The sequence below is a fragment of the Amblyraja radiata genome, chromosome 13 (assembly GCF_010909765.2).
Source record: "Amblyraja radiata isolate CabotCenter1 chromosome 13, sAmbRad1.1.pri, whole genome shotgun sequence".
Taxonomy (NCBI): domain Eukaryota; kingdom Metazoa; phylum Chordata; class Chondrichthyes; order Rajiformes; family Rajidae; genus Amblyraja; species Amblyraja radiata.
In genome coordinates, this window is record NC_045968.1 from 11,711,347 (window position 1) to 11,724,962 (window position 13,616).

Consider the following 13,616-nt stretch of genomic DNA (forward strand, 5'->3'; position numbering starts at 1 on the left):
ACAGCACGGAAACAGGCCATCTCGACCCTTCTAGTCCGTGGCGAACACGTATTCTCCCCTAGTCCCATATACCTGCGCTCAGACCATAACCCTCCATTCCTTTCCCGTCCATATAACTATCCAATTTATTTTTAAATGATAAAAACGAACCTGCCTCCACCACCTTCCCTGGAAGCTCATTCCACATAGCCACCACTCTCTGAGTAAAGAAGTTCCCCCTCATGTTACCCCTAAACTTCTGTCCCTTAATTCTCAAGTCATGTCCCCTTGTTTGAATCTTCCCTACTCTCAGTGGGAAAAGCTTATCCACGTCAACTCTGTCTATCCCTCTCATCATTTTAAAGACCTCTATCAAGTCCCCCCTTAACCTTCTGCGCTCCAAAGAATAAAGCCCTAACTTGTTCAACCTTTCTCTGTAACTTAGTTATATGTGTGTGCATGTGTGTGTATATATATATATATATGCGTGTGTACATATATATACACTATATATGCATAAATGCCACTTTCAGATTAAATGTGGCATTAAAGTTAATAGTTAAGTTATTAAATGCTACGATTGTATCTGCCTCCACCTCCATCCCAGGCATCCATCACCCTCTGTGTAAAAAAATTTCACCCCGCACATCTTTCACTCACGTCTCCATGACGATAAGGTTGACAAGATTAAATAGCTGCACAAGATGTAATTTTAATATGAATAAATAAATAAATATTATGTATGGAGTGGGTTTATTTCATTCATCCAGCAAGGAGGGAAATGTGGTTTGTCTAGAATGTTAGAAACATAGAAACATAGAAAGTAGGTGCGAGAGTAGACCACCAGGTCCGTCGAGCCCGCACCGCCATTCGCTCATGGCTGAACACTAAACAGACACACTTACCCACAAACAGTAGACACAAGACACAGAACACAAGACACTACCCTCCCCTTTATACCGCTATCACCCCTCTCCACCCCAAGAACCTCGCGATCTCCTGGGGGAGGCAAAAAACCGGATAAAAACCCAGGTCCAATTCGGGAAAAAAATCCGGGAAATTCCTCTCCGACCCCAATCCAGGCGATCGACACTTGTCCAGGAGATCACTCAGGTCTTACTATACTAACCATACCTAGGTCCATATCCCTGCCCTCTCCCCGTAGCCCCTTATCCCCTTGGCAGCTAAAAAACCATCTATTTTAGTCTTAAATATATTTAAAGTTTCTGCTTCCACTGCTCCCTGGGGCAGTGAATTCCATAAATTAACCACCCTCTGGGTGAAGAAGTTCTTCCTCATCTCAGTTTTAAAAGAGCCCCCCCTTATTCTGCAACTATGTCCCCTAGTTCTAGTTTCCCCGATCATTGGGAACATCCTCGGTGCATCCACCCGATCAAGGCCCCTCACGATCTTATATGTTTCAATGAGATCGCCTCTCATTCTTCTAAACTCCAAAGAGTAGAGTTCCAGCCTACTTAACCTTTCCTCATATGTCAATCCCCTCATTGCAGGAATCAATCTTGTAAACCTTCGCTGCACTGCCTCCAGGGCTAGTACATCCTTTCTTAAGTATGGACCCCAGAACTGTACACAGTATTCCAAATGTGGTCTCACTAATACTGTGTACAGCTGCAGCAAGACCTCCGTGTTTTTATACTCAATCCCCCTAGCAATAAAGGCCAAAACTCCATTGGCCTTCCTGATTGCTTGCTGCACCTGCATACTAACTTTTAGTGATTCATGTACTAATACCCCTAGATCCCTTTGCGTTGCATTACAACGCAGCTCCTCCTCATTTAGAAAATAACTTGCCCTATCATTTTTTTTCCCAAAGTGAATGACTTCACATTTATTAGTATTAAATTTCATCTGCCAAGTTGTTGCCCACTCACCTAGCTTATCTATATCCTTTTGCAGACTCTTCCTATCCTCCTCATCCCCTACTTTTCCTCCCATTTTTGTATCGTCCGCAAATTTTGATATATTACACTTGGTTCCCTCCTCCAAATCATTTATATAAATTGTGAACAACTGGGGTCCCAGCACCGACCCTTGCGGAACCCCGCTAGTTACCGGTTGCCATCCCGAGTATGAACCATTTATCCCCACTCTCTGCTTCCTATTTGTTAGCCAATCCTCTACCCATGCTAATATATTACCCCCAATCCCATAATTTTTTATTTTTAGCAATAGTCTCTTATGTGGCACCTTGTCAAAAGCCTTTTGGAAGTCCAAGTATACCACATCCACCGGTTCCCCTTTATCCACCCGGGTTGTTACTTCCTCAAAGAATTCGAGCAGATTCGTTAAACAGGACTTCCCCTTCACAAAACCATGCTGGTTCTGTCCGATGAAGTCATGTCTATCCAAGTGCCCCGTTAGTGTTTCTTTAATAATTGTCTCTAACATTTTACCCACCACCGATGTTAGACTAACCGGTCTATAGTTACCCGCCTTCTGTTTACTTCCTTTTTTAAATATAGGTGTTACATTGGCCATTTTCCAATCCACTGGGACCGTTCCTGCCTCCAGGGAGTTTTGGAAAATTATCACCAATGCATCCACAATCCCCACCGCTATCTCCCTCAAGACCCTTGGATGTAATCCATCAGGCCCAGGGGATTTATCCTCCTTCAGTCTCATTAATTTCCCTAATACCACCTCCTTGGTGATCTTAATAGTATTTAGCTCCGCCATTCCTACCGCCCCCTGTTTATCCAGCGTTGGAATATTTTTTGTGTCTTCTATGGTGAAGACTGATACAAAATACTCGTTTAATGCCTTTGCCATTTCCATGTTCCCCACCAACAACTCTCCAGTCTCACCCTCCAATGGACCAACGTTCACCTTAGCCACCCTTTTTCTTTTTATATAGCTATATATCTCCAGAGATGCTGCCTATCCCGCTGAGTTACTCCAGCATTTTGTGTCTACCTTAGAATGGTTCATTGTTAGCCGAGGGGAAGGTGACAAGGAGGCATACAGTCAGTTTACTGTTCGATAACAAATAATTGAAAAGAATGGCAACATTCTGTCCTGAGAATGTTTACACACCTACCTGAGATCTGTTTGGTGAAATATCTGTAAATAGCAATGGCATCACGTGCCGCCCAGTGCATGTTTACAATAGAGCCATTTACAGTGCATATAGATGCATGATAAGCGAATAGAAACATAGAAAAGAGGTGCAGGAGTAGGCCATTTGGCCCTTCGAGCCAGCACCGCCATTCAATAAGATCATGGCTGATCATCCAAAATTAGTACCCTGTTCCTGCTTTTCCCCCATATCCCTAGCCCCATTAGCCCCCAAGTGCCAAATTTAACTCTGTCTTGAAAACATCCAGTGAATTGGCCTCCACTGCCTATTGTGGCAGAGAATTCCAGATTCACAACTCTCTGGGTGAAAATGTTTTTCCTCATCTTAGTTCTAAATGGCCTACCCCTTATTCTTAAACTGTGACCCCTGGTTCTGGACTCCCCCAACATTGGGAACATTTTTCCCTGCATCTACCCTGTCCAATCCCTTGAGAATTTAATATGTTTCGATAAAATACCCTCTCATCCCTCTAAATTCCAGTGAATATAAGCCCAGTCGACCCATTCTTTCACCATATGCAAAAAAAAGCCTATTTTCATTGGCTCTTCAGTAAAAACACACAGATTCCGATGTATTGTTTAATATCAGTTTATTACAAAATTAGACTCTTTCTGATCATACAATTAGATGATTAATATCAGAAGCCTTTTGCAGTATCACGGCGACGTTTGTGTTGTAAGGCGATATAGATTAGATCACAAAGTTATGGTTTCACTTGCATCTTTGTGCATAAGATGAGCAATGCTATTTCTGAAGTGGTTAAGTGCACACCATTTAAAAAATAGATGTCTCTTGCTAATTAATCATTTAACATTACGTGAAAGTATCTACGCTATTTCTTTTGCGCTTTACAGTAAAAACAAAATGGTGAAGTAAAAGTATCTGAAAGAAATGAACTGCTTTGAAGGGTAGCTTTATATTTGCGAGCGGCATTAGCCCTTACTCCTGGAGTGAATCAGGTCAGACAGCTCCAGGGATCTGGAGGATAAATTATTAAATGTACAGTTTTTCATTTTACAGTGCTGCAAATGCTGCAACTTCAAATCTGAATTGACCATGCTTAAGATTTAACAATGCGATAACATGACTTCTGCAGTTGCTGGCAAACACAGGAGAGGAAGCAAATATTGCATCTGTTTGTCCTGTGTCTTAGTAAAAGTGTTAATCTATGTGGGGGGGGGGGGGGATTCTTATTTCCATGCCCAACTTTACTGGTTTAGTTTAGAGATACAGCGCGGAAACAGGCCCTTCGGCCCACCGAGTCCGCGCCGACCAGCACATTTACACTATCCTACACGCTATCCTAGGGCCAATTTTACACTTCCACCAAACCAATTTACCTACAAACCCTTGCATCTTTAGAGTGTGGGAGGAAACCGAAGATCTTGGAGAAAACCCACGCAATGTCACGGGGAGAAGGTACAAACCCCGTGCAGACAGCGCCCGTGGTCAGGATCGAACCTGGGACACTGTGGGAGGTTTAAACTACACTCTGGAGGATTTTGTAGCGTCATGTAAATCAGGATGACGCCAGATTTTGCAGTGAAGTGTAAATAGGATTCTATCTCATAGGCCGAGAATCGGAGATGTGACGTTAGCAATTTCAGGTCCGTTCTTTGAGGGTTTTAATTGGGGAATTTGAGAATTCATTTCAATTAATGATAGATGAATGTTGCGCCGCCGTGTGCCTGGACCTCGGTCACGCCCCAAGCGACAACATTCCCCGCCATGCTGCGGGAAGACTCCCGACTGGCCAAGCTTTGGATCTCGTGTTCGGAGAGGACTCGGTCCCAAATGTTGAACCCAGTCAACTTTCCCGCAAAGGCCAGGTTCTTGTCGAAGCCGCCGCCCACGCAGCAGCCGTTCTTCTCTTGGCCGAGCTGGAGCAGTCCTCGGTCGGGGACCACCCGGCCCACGGCCACCCCCGACAAGCTGGCGGCCACTTGGCCATTCACCCAGAGGGTGGCGTTCCCGTGGCTGGAGTCCCAGCTGGCACAGAGGTGGGACCACTCCCCGAGGGAGACGGCATTGTGGGCCACCGCCCGGCTGGTGTTGGCGTGCACCGAGAAGATGGCCGAAGAGCGGCTGAGGTAGAGCTGGATCTCAAAAGGGTTTCTTCTGGTCCCGTACGAGAACACCACAGTCTTCTCCTGCAAGGCAGAAGCCTTCACCCACACGGAGGCCGTGAACGAGCTGAGAGTCATGGTGTCCGGATGCACGCTCGCGTAGATCGTCCGTGAACGCATTGGAAAGATCAGAGCCATCTCGTAGCCTGAGGGACAACAGAGGGAAACGTTAGCAAAGTCGATCGCCCTTTTGAATGAATAAGTTTATTGGCCAAGTATTCACATACAAGGAATTTGCCTTGGTGCTCCGCCCATAATTGACAACATGACATACAGTGACAGTTACGAATGACACATAAAACACTAAACGTTAATAATAAAACACCATTGATCAAACATGTTAACCAAACAAAATACCAGAGCAAAAGGAGGCTACAGATTGTTGGCTATTGAGTAGACCTACTACTTGTGGATAAAAGCTGTGTTTATGTCTGGCTGTGGCAGCTTTGACAGTCCGGAGTTGCCTTCCAGAGGGAAGTGATTCAAAGAGTTTTGTAACATTCGGCAGTTTTTCCACAACCATTGACTGAATTCTCTTTTCAGGCAGGATCGCACACCATGTTTTATAAGGAAAGTTAGGATCGGGAAGAAAAAAAAAACGTTGAGAATTTTTAACTAAGACAACACTTGCATTTGTTGTCTTAGTTAAAAATTCTCAACATTTTTTTTTTCTTCCCGTTTCCTAACTTTCCTTATAAAACATGGTGTGGAGTAACTGAGCAGGTCAAGCAACATCTCTGGAGAACGTGGGGAGGAGACGATTTGGGTCGGGACCCTTCAGTTTTTTAGTGAACAAGCGCCTGCAGTTCCTTGTCTCTCTTGCTTGTATTTAGACAATAGACAATATGTGCAGGAGTATGCCATTCAGCCCCTCGAGCCATCACCGCCTTTCAATGTGATCATGGCTGATCATCCCCAATCAATACCCCGTTCCTGCCTTCTCCCCATATCCCCTGACTCCGCTATCTTTATTACTTGGGACAGTTGTAGAAAAGAAGAGGGCAGAAAAAGAAGAAAAATGCCTGGATCTCTTTGGCTTAGGGCTGAGTGGATGGGGTAGGTTTAGAGGGATGTGGGCCAAACGCGGGCAAAAGGGATACAAGCTGAATTAGGCCATTCGGCCCATCAAGTCCACTCCACCATTCAATCACAGCTGATCTATCTTTCCCTCTCAACCCCGTTCTCCTGCCTTCCCCCCACAACCCCAGACACCCGTACTAATCACATTATTTTTTTGGTTCAGCGCAGAAGTGAGAGTGCCAAGGCATCTTGGTTGCCAAGGACAGGTTGGGCTGAAGGGTCTGTGTCCACGCTGTAGGACTCTTAATTTTACCTCAACAGTTAGTACATCTTTAGCGATGGCTGCATCTACTTTGCTTTTCTGCGGAAGGTAGGAGTGTACAGCCCACGACTGATGTTGCATCTCAAGGCACTGTTGAGGTCCCTGAAGAGGTGCCCATGTTCAGTTCAGTTTAGTTCATTGTCACGTGTACCGAGGTACAGTGGAAAGCTTTTGTTGCGTGCTATCCGGTCAGCGGAAAGGCAGTGCATGATTACAATCGAGCCGTGATAAGGGAATAGTGTTTAGTGCAAGGTAAAGCCAGTATCAAGGATAGTCCGAGGGTCTCCAAAGAGGTAGGTAGTAGCTCAGGACAGCTCTTGAGTTGTGGACACCTGACATGGATCCTTAGTTACAAATCTTTCCATTTCATTCAGTTCTATGCATCTTCATGGAACAGTAAACATCCATTATCTTAATGTTGTCTAGAAAATGGATCAAGATAGAGCAGAGGAGGGGGGAGGAGGGAGGGTGGGGAGGGTTGTTTGCAGAACCGCAGTAGCAGGTGCAAAGGCGGAACTTGGGATAAGGTTTTCTTTGAAGATAGACACAAAAAGCTGGAGCAACTCAGCGGGACAGGCAGCATCTCTGGGGAGAAGGAATGGGTGACGTTTCAGGTCGAGACCCTTCTTCAAACTCAAGAAGGGGCATCTTTGGATTCTGAAGAAGGGTCTCGACCCAAAACATCACTTATTCCTTCTCTCCAGAGATGCTGCCTGACCCGCCGAATTACTCCAGCATTTTGTGCCTTTGGCTTGAGTTTAAATGCATCCCATTCTGACTCGTAGCTGAAATGCTACCACTATGGCAGGGCTTGTGATCCAAGTTTGGTGATTAACTTAAGACGTCAAATACATTGATAATATCAGACAACAGCAGCAGGGGCGATGTGTTGAGTTAAAGTATCTGGAAGATGATATATGTGTCTATATATTACAGTCGATCTCTGATGCACTACAATGCTGAGAACTATATTCTGTATTCTGTATCTAACCTTTACTCTACCTATTGTACTTGAGTTCCATGTGATTGTATCTATGTATGGTATATCTGATCGGTTTGGATAGCATGCAAAACAAAGTCTTTCACTGTACCTCTAAACGTGACGATACGTTATCAGACTTTGGTACGGTCCTTCCATAAGCTAGGGTACTGTCCTATTACCCCAGCCTACACCACTGTGGACATTGGACTTTGTCCCTGGAACTGATGCACTACAATGTCCTAATGTTGCCAGGACTAGAGGGTCTGAGCTACAGGGAGAAGTTGAGTAGGCTGGGACTCTATTCCATGGAGCAAAGTAATCGTTGGAGGATACAGGAGTTACAAGGTTTGCTTTTAACACTAGGAGTACTAAAGATCACAAAATCATATTTTGGTGTAATTTATCCAAGACATCCCTGACCCAAGCTAAACCTACAAGCACAATATATTTCAGTAGATAGTTCCCTGGAATAAAGATTGCAACCGAAAGGTTTGTTCGAATGTTTAAATGTTTTTAACACACAGGTAACATCTTAAAAAAATTTGAATGCAAACCTGAGCAGCAGGGTGGGTGCAGCGGTAGAGTTGCTGCCTCACAGCGCCAGAGACCCGGGTTAGATTCTGACTATGGGTGCTGTCTGTACGGAGTTTGTACGTACTCCCTGTGACCATGTGGGTTTTCTCCAGGTTCTCTGGTTCCCTCCCACACGTACAGGTTTGAATGTTAATTGGCTTGGTTAAAATTGTACATTAGACAATAGGTGCAGGAGTAGGCCATTCGGCCCTTCGAGCCAGCACCGCCATTCAATGCCATAATGGCAGATCATCCCTAATAAATTGTCCTCAGTGTGTGCAGGATAGTGTTAGTGTGTGGGGGTCGCTGGTGGGCTGAAGGGCCTGTTTCCGCGTCGTTCGGTTCTTTCAATTATTTTTGGATGATATTTTTCCTCTCCCTCCCCCGAAGCAATCTTTCTTCCCCACCCTCTCCCAGTGATCAACCTGCACACTAGGTGGGCTTTCTCCCCCCCCCAGGCTGAAACATGTTTTCAAGCCTATGTTACTCCAGCACTGATGTCACGGCATACCCCTGTTGAGATTTGAACCCATTGAGAGGTCTGTTTCAGTCTCCGAGCTTTAGACACAGAATGCTGGAGTAACTCAGCGGGACAGGCAGCATCTGTGGAGAGAAGGAGTGGGTGGTGTTTCGGGTCGAGACCCTTCATCAGACCCGGAAATGTCGCCCGTTCCTTCCCTCCAGGGCTGATGCCGGTCCCGCTGAGTTACCCCAGCATTTTGTGTCTGCCTTCAGCGTTAACCTGCATCTGCTGTCCCTTCCTACACCTTCAGTCTGCGAGCTGGGTGGTAGAAATGGAATGAAGAGGACATCAAACGTGGCAGGCAGCAGGGGAACAAGGAGCTAGGTTACCTGATGGCAACACGTGTGTGGCCGAGCATCTCTGTGTCTCGGCGTCGTCTCCTCCAGGACGCGGCGGTCCGAAGGAATCCAGGAAGGTCTCCGGCTTTCTCTGAGCCAATTCGTTGCCGTCTTGGGACGAACTCTGAAAAGTGACGAGCATCGCCTTCTGCCAAGACGTCTCCAGCGCTTGGAGTCTGACGGACAGATCCTGCGTCACGGTCAGGAGCTGTTGCAGGGTGTTTTTCTGCTCCGACTCGTTTTCCGTCTTGGACTTGCCGAAGTCTTCCACCTTGTAGGCCGGCTTCCAGTCGGCGCGGGCGGCCAGCTGCGACATTGCCCTCTCCACCGCCCTGGCGGCAGTGTCGGCACAGGCGGCCGTCACCTGGTGCACCTCCGACTGCATCCTCCGGCAGTCCACGCGGCACACCTCCTGGATGGCGTGCTGCAGCATGTTCTGCTTCATCTGGGAGTCTTCCAGCATGACGAACAGCTTGTCCCACTTAGTCAGCTCCTTCTGGCATCTGCAGGAGCCATCTGTGGAAGATAATGTTCAGATTAAAGGTGCCCCGCCGATCATAGCCCTGAGAGATTCTTGTTGCTTTTACTACAAGCCAAGGCTTGTTGAAACTCAGCGGGTGAGGCAGCATCTATGGAGCGAAGGAATAGGTGACGTTTTGGGTCCGAGACCCGAAACGTCACCTATTCCTTCGCTCCATAGATGCTGCCCTACCCGCTGAGTTTCCCCAGCATTTCTGTCTACCTTCGATCTTTCCAGCATCTGCAGTTCTTTCTTAAACCAAGAATCGTTGAAATGTTGGTACGTTTGGATATCTGCACTTTTACTCAAATGCTAAATGAGCACCATGTCTCTGGAATTCTCTGCCACAGAAGGTAGTTGGGGCCAGTTCATTGGCTATATTTAAGAGGGAGTTAGATGTGGCCCTTGTGGATAAAGGGATCAGGGGTTATGGAGAGAAGGCAGGTACAGGATACCGAGTTGGATGATCAGCCATGATCATATTGAATGGCGGTGCAGGCTCGAAGGGCCGAATGGCCTACTCCTGCACCTATTTTCTATGTTTCTATGTTTCCCCTGATTCTCAGTCTGAAGAAGGATCTCGACCCGAGAAACGTCACCCAATCCTTCTCTCCAGTGATGCTGCCTGACCCGCTGAGTTACTCCAGCATTTTGTGTCTATCTAAATTAAAAATGACCTGCTGATATGTGAACTCAATTTAAAGGAGATGTGCGGGGAAACTTTTCCCAAAGGGGCGCAGTTTTGTAAGTTAATCGCCTTCTGTAAATTGTCCCCAGTGTGTAGGATAGAACTGGTGTACGGGGTCAGCAGCGACCCGGTGGGACGAAGGGCCTGTTTCCACACTGTATCTCTAAAACTAAAGGGGGGGTTTTTTTCACACGGAGGGTGGTGAGTGCCTGGAACGCGCTGCCAGGGGACGGTGGTTGAAGCAGATACGATGGTGATATTTAAAAGACTGGAGGGGTATGGGTTATGTAAATGCAAATAAGTGATGATCTCGGCATCATGTTCGGCACAGACATCGTGGGCCGATAGACAATTGGTGCAGGAGTAGGCCATTCGGCCCTTCAAGCCAGCACTGCCATTCAACGTGATCATGGCTGATCATCTTCAATCAGTATCCCGTTCCTGCCTTCTCCCCATATCCATTGACTGCGCTATCTTTAAGAGCCCTATCTAGCTCTCTCTTGAAAGTATCCAGAGAACCGGCCTCTAAGGCAGAGAATTCCACAGACTCACAAATCTCCGTGTGAAAAAGTGTTTCTTCACCTCCGTTCTGAATGGCTTACCCCTTATTCTTAAACTGTGGCCCCTGGTTCTGGACTCCCCCAACATTGGGAACATGTTTCCTGCCTCTAGCGTGTCCAAACCCTTAATAATCTTATATGTTTCAATGAGATTCCCTCTCATCCTTCTAAACTCCAGAGTATACAAGCCGAAGGGCCTGTTCTTGTGCTATATTGTTCTGCGCGCTGTCGCCATGGTGACATTTTGAGAGAGGAACCCAGTTAACGTTTCTGGTCAATGAACTTTTATCAGTTGTTTGAGAATGTTATGTTTCTCTGCTCCCTGACATTCTAAACCTTTCCAACATTTTCTGTTTTTTCTTCTGATTTGCCGTATTTTACATTTGTTTTCTATTTAACTTTAAAAAGGAAGGCGCAACATAACATATTTCATGATACCAGCACAAACCAAAGCGTTTCATGACTAACAACGTACCTATGAAGACTAGTTACTGTCATAATATTGGTACACACACTCACGTGCACATGAACACACACATGCGCACACACACATGCGCACACACACATGCACACACACACACACACATGCACACACACACATGCGCACACACACATGCACACACACACACACACACACACACACACACACACACACACACACACACACACACACACACACACACACACACACACACGTGAACACACACATGCGCGCACGCACACACCCCATGCTCCCACAAACTAGTAGCTTGAAACAATGAGATAATCTAGAGGTGACACAAAGTGCTGGAGTAACTCAGCGGGTCAGGCAGCATCTGTGGAGGGAACGGACATGCGATGTTTTAGGTCGGGATCCTTCTTGAAACTGATTCAGTAAGGGGGTGGAGAAAGCTGGAAGGGCGGGGGCGGGGGACAAAGCAACTTGCATGAATATTGATTTCTCTAACTTCAAGTAACCCTTGCATTCCCTCTCTCCACGTCCCTCCCCCACCCAAGTCGTTGTTGCAGCTTCCAAGTGGTCTTGTTGAGTCTCATTGTCTGTAACATGTTTTCACCAAGCCCACAGCTGACAATGACCTGCTTCCTTTATCATCCTCACTGTTTTATGCATCTCTTTCATTCATCCGTTCTGTATCTCTCTGCATCACCGTCTATATCTCTCGTTTCCCTTTCCCCTGACGCTCAGTCTGAAGAAGGATCTCGACCCGAAACATCACCCATTCCTTCTCTCCAGAGGTGCTGTCTGACCCACTGAGTTGCTCCAGCTTTTTGTGTCTATCTTCGGTTTAAAGCAGCATCTACAGTTCCTTCCTGCACCTTTTAAGTGATGGGTGGATCCAGGTAAGGGGGGGTGTCGTTGATTGACAGAAGGGTGGAGTGGGTGATGAAGGCTCAAGATGAAAGGGGTCAGATAAGGAGAGGAATGAAATGTTAGAGGTATGTATCTGGAAAAGGGGTGGGATAGTGGGGAATCTGGGTGTGCACCAAGATGGCGTGTCCGTTACAATACGCCGGTACATAAATAAATGTTCTCCCCAGAAATAGTGACCTGTTATATTTCACATTGCATGCGTAGACGGGACTGTAATATCACACATTGTAAAAGTTGGCACATCTGACTGGACATCACTCTTACACTGCCATCTCAAACACAGTCCTGTACCATATCAAACTCTTACATTTACCGTTCTAGAAGCGTGAGTATTTTATACCATAGCTCACAGCGTTTAAAATAAATATTATATTGTTTGAATTTTATCAAAGAAACCGATAGGTCCCTATTCACATTCCTGTGATGTGATGCAAATACACAAAAATGATTGCTAACAGAATTATGACTGGAATCTGTAACCTCTCAAATTTTTACCGCAAGATTTTAATTTTCTGGTTAATTTCTTTAATCTTCTCTAACGCTGCTTTACATGTGAATGACTGTTATTACTTGTGTGAAGTAATATGTCTTATTACTTGTCTGAAGTAATATATTATTACTTGTTTGATGTAAAATATCATTACTTGGTTGCAATAACATATCTTAATGCTGGTTTCAAGTAATATATATTATTACTGTTTTAGTAATATATTATTCTTGGTTTCAAGTAATAAAATGTGATTTTTTAAAGTTTCTCCAACAAAGATAATCATGCAGAAAACAAAGCCTTCTAGTGCAGCAAGGTCAGTCTAACTAATAATGCAAATTAATGCCGTACCTGGTAAAACCGAGATTTTATTTGGCATTCCATTAATATATTGCACATCTTCGTAATCCGTTGCCAAAATGCAGATGACATAGTGTAGGGTCCACAGGATGATAGGAAACGCTGCCATTTCTGCGGAGATCTTGCAGCTGGTGTGCAGCCTGCTTTGTTAATTTAACTCCTTCGCTTACGAGCTGTGAAAGACAATGAGCACTGGCGCTCGTACACTGTCTTTATAAGCACCGAGCGAGGAGTGATGTAAGGAATTTGTCATGGGGAGGGGGGGGGGGAGGAGGGGGAGAGGAGGGGAGGAGAAGAAGGGAGGGGAGAGGAGAGGGGAGGGGGGGGGAGACAGGGAGAGGAGAGGGAGGAGGAGGAGAGGGGAGGAGAAGAGGGGAGGGGAGAGGGGAGGGGAGAGAGAGAGGGGAGGGAGACAGGGAGGGGAGAGGGAGGAGGAGGGGAGGGGAGGAGAAGAGGGAGGAGGGGGAGACAGGGAGGGAGAGGAGGGGAGGGGGAGGAGAAGAGGAGAGGGGGGAGACAGGGAGGGGGAGGGGAGGAGAAGAGGGGAGGGGAGAGGAGAGGAGGGGGGGAGACAGGGAGGGAGAGGAGGGGAGGGGGGAGGAGAAGAGCGGAGGGGAGAGGAGGGGAAGGGGGAGACAGGGAGGGGAGAGGAGGGGAGGGGAGGGGGAG

The 13,616-nt window shown here is 46.4% G+C and overlaps 2 protein-coding genes across 11 annotated transcripts in view; one reads left to right on the forward strand and one right to left on the reverse strand.

Moving 5' to 3' along the window:
- Positions 1-13,616, forward strand: part of veph1 (ventricular zone expressed PH domain containing 1) — a 161,076-nt gene that overhangs the window by 30,682 nt on the left and 116,778 nt on the right. The window lies entirely within an intron of this gene.
- Positions 4,617-13,209, reverse strand: ptx3 (pentraxin 3). Its single transcript, XM_033031224.1, has 3 exons — positions 12,939-13,209; positions 8,952-9,476; positions 4,617-5,348 (listed from the first exon to the last, which is right to left on the reverse strand). The coding sequence occupies exons 1-3, from the start codon at positions 13,054-13,056 to the stop codon at positions 4,732-4,734; spliced, it is 1,260 nt and encodes a 419-aa protein (XP_032887115.1). The 5' UTR covers positions 13,057-13,209; the 3' UTR covers positions 4,617-4,731.

Coding starts and splice junctions, on each gene's coding strand:
- ptx3 (XM_033031224.1), bottom strand. CDS start 13,056: ATGGCAGCGTTTCCTATCATCCTGTGGACCCTACACTATGTCATCTGC. Junction 9,477..12,938: donor TAAAATCTCGGTTTTACCAG/GTACGGCATTAA, acceptor TATCTTCCACAG/ATGGCTCCTGCAGATGCCAG. Junction 5,349..8,951: donor CACACACGTGTTGCCATCAG/GTAACCTAGCTC, acceptor GTTGTCCCTCAG/GCTACGAGATGGCTCTGATC.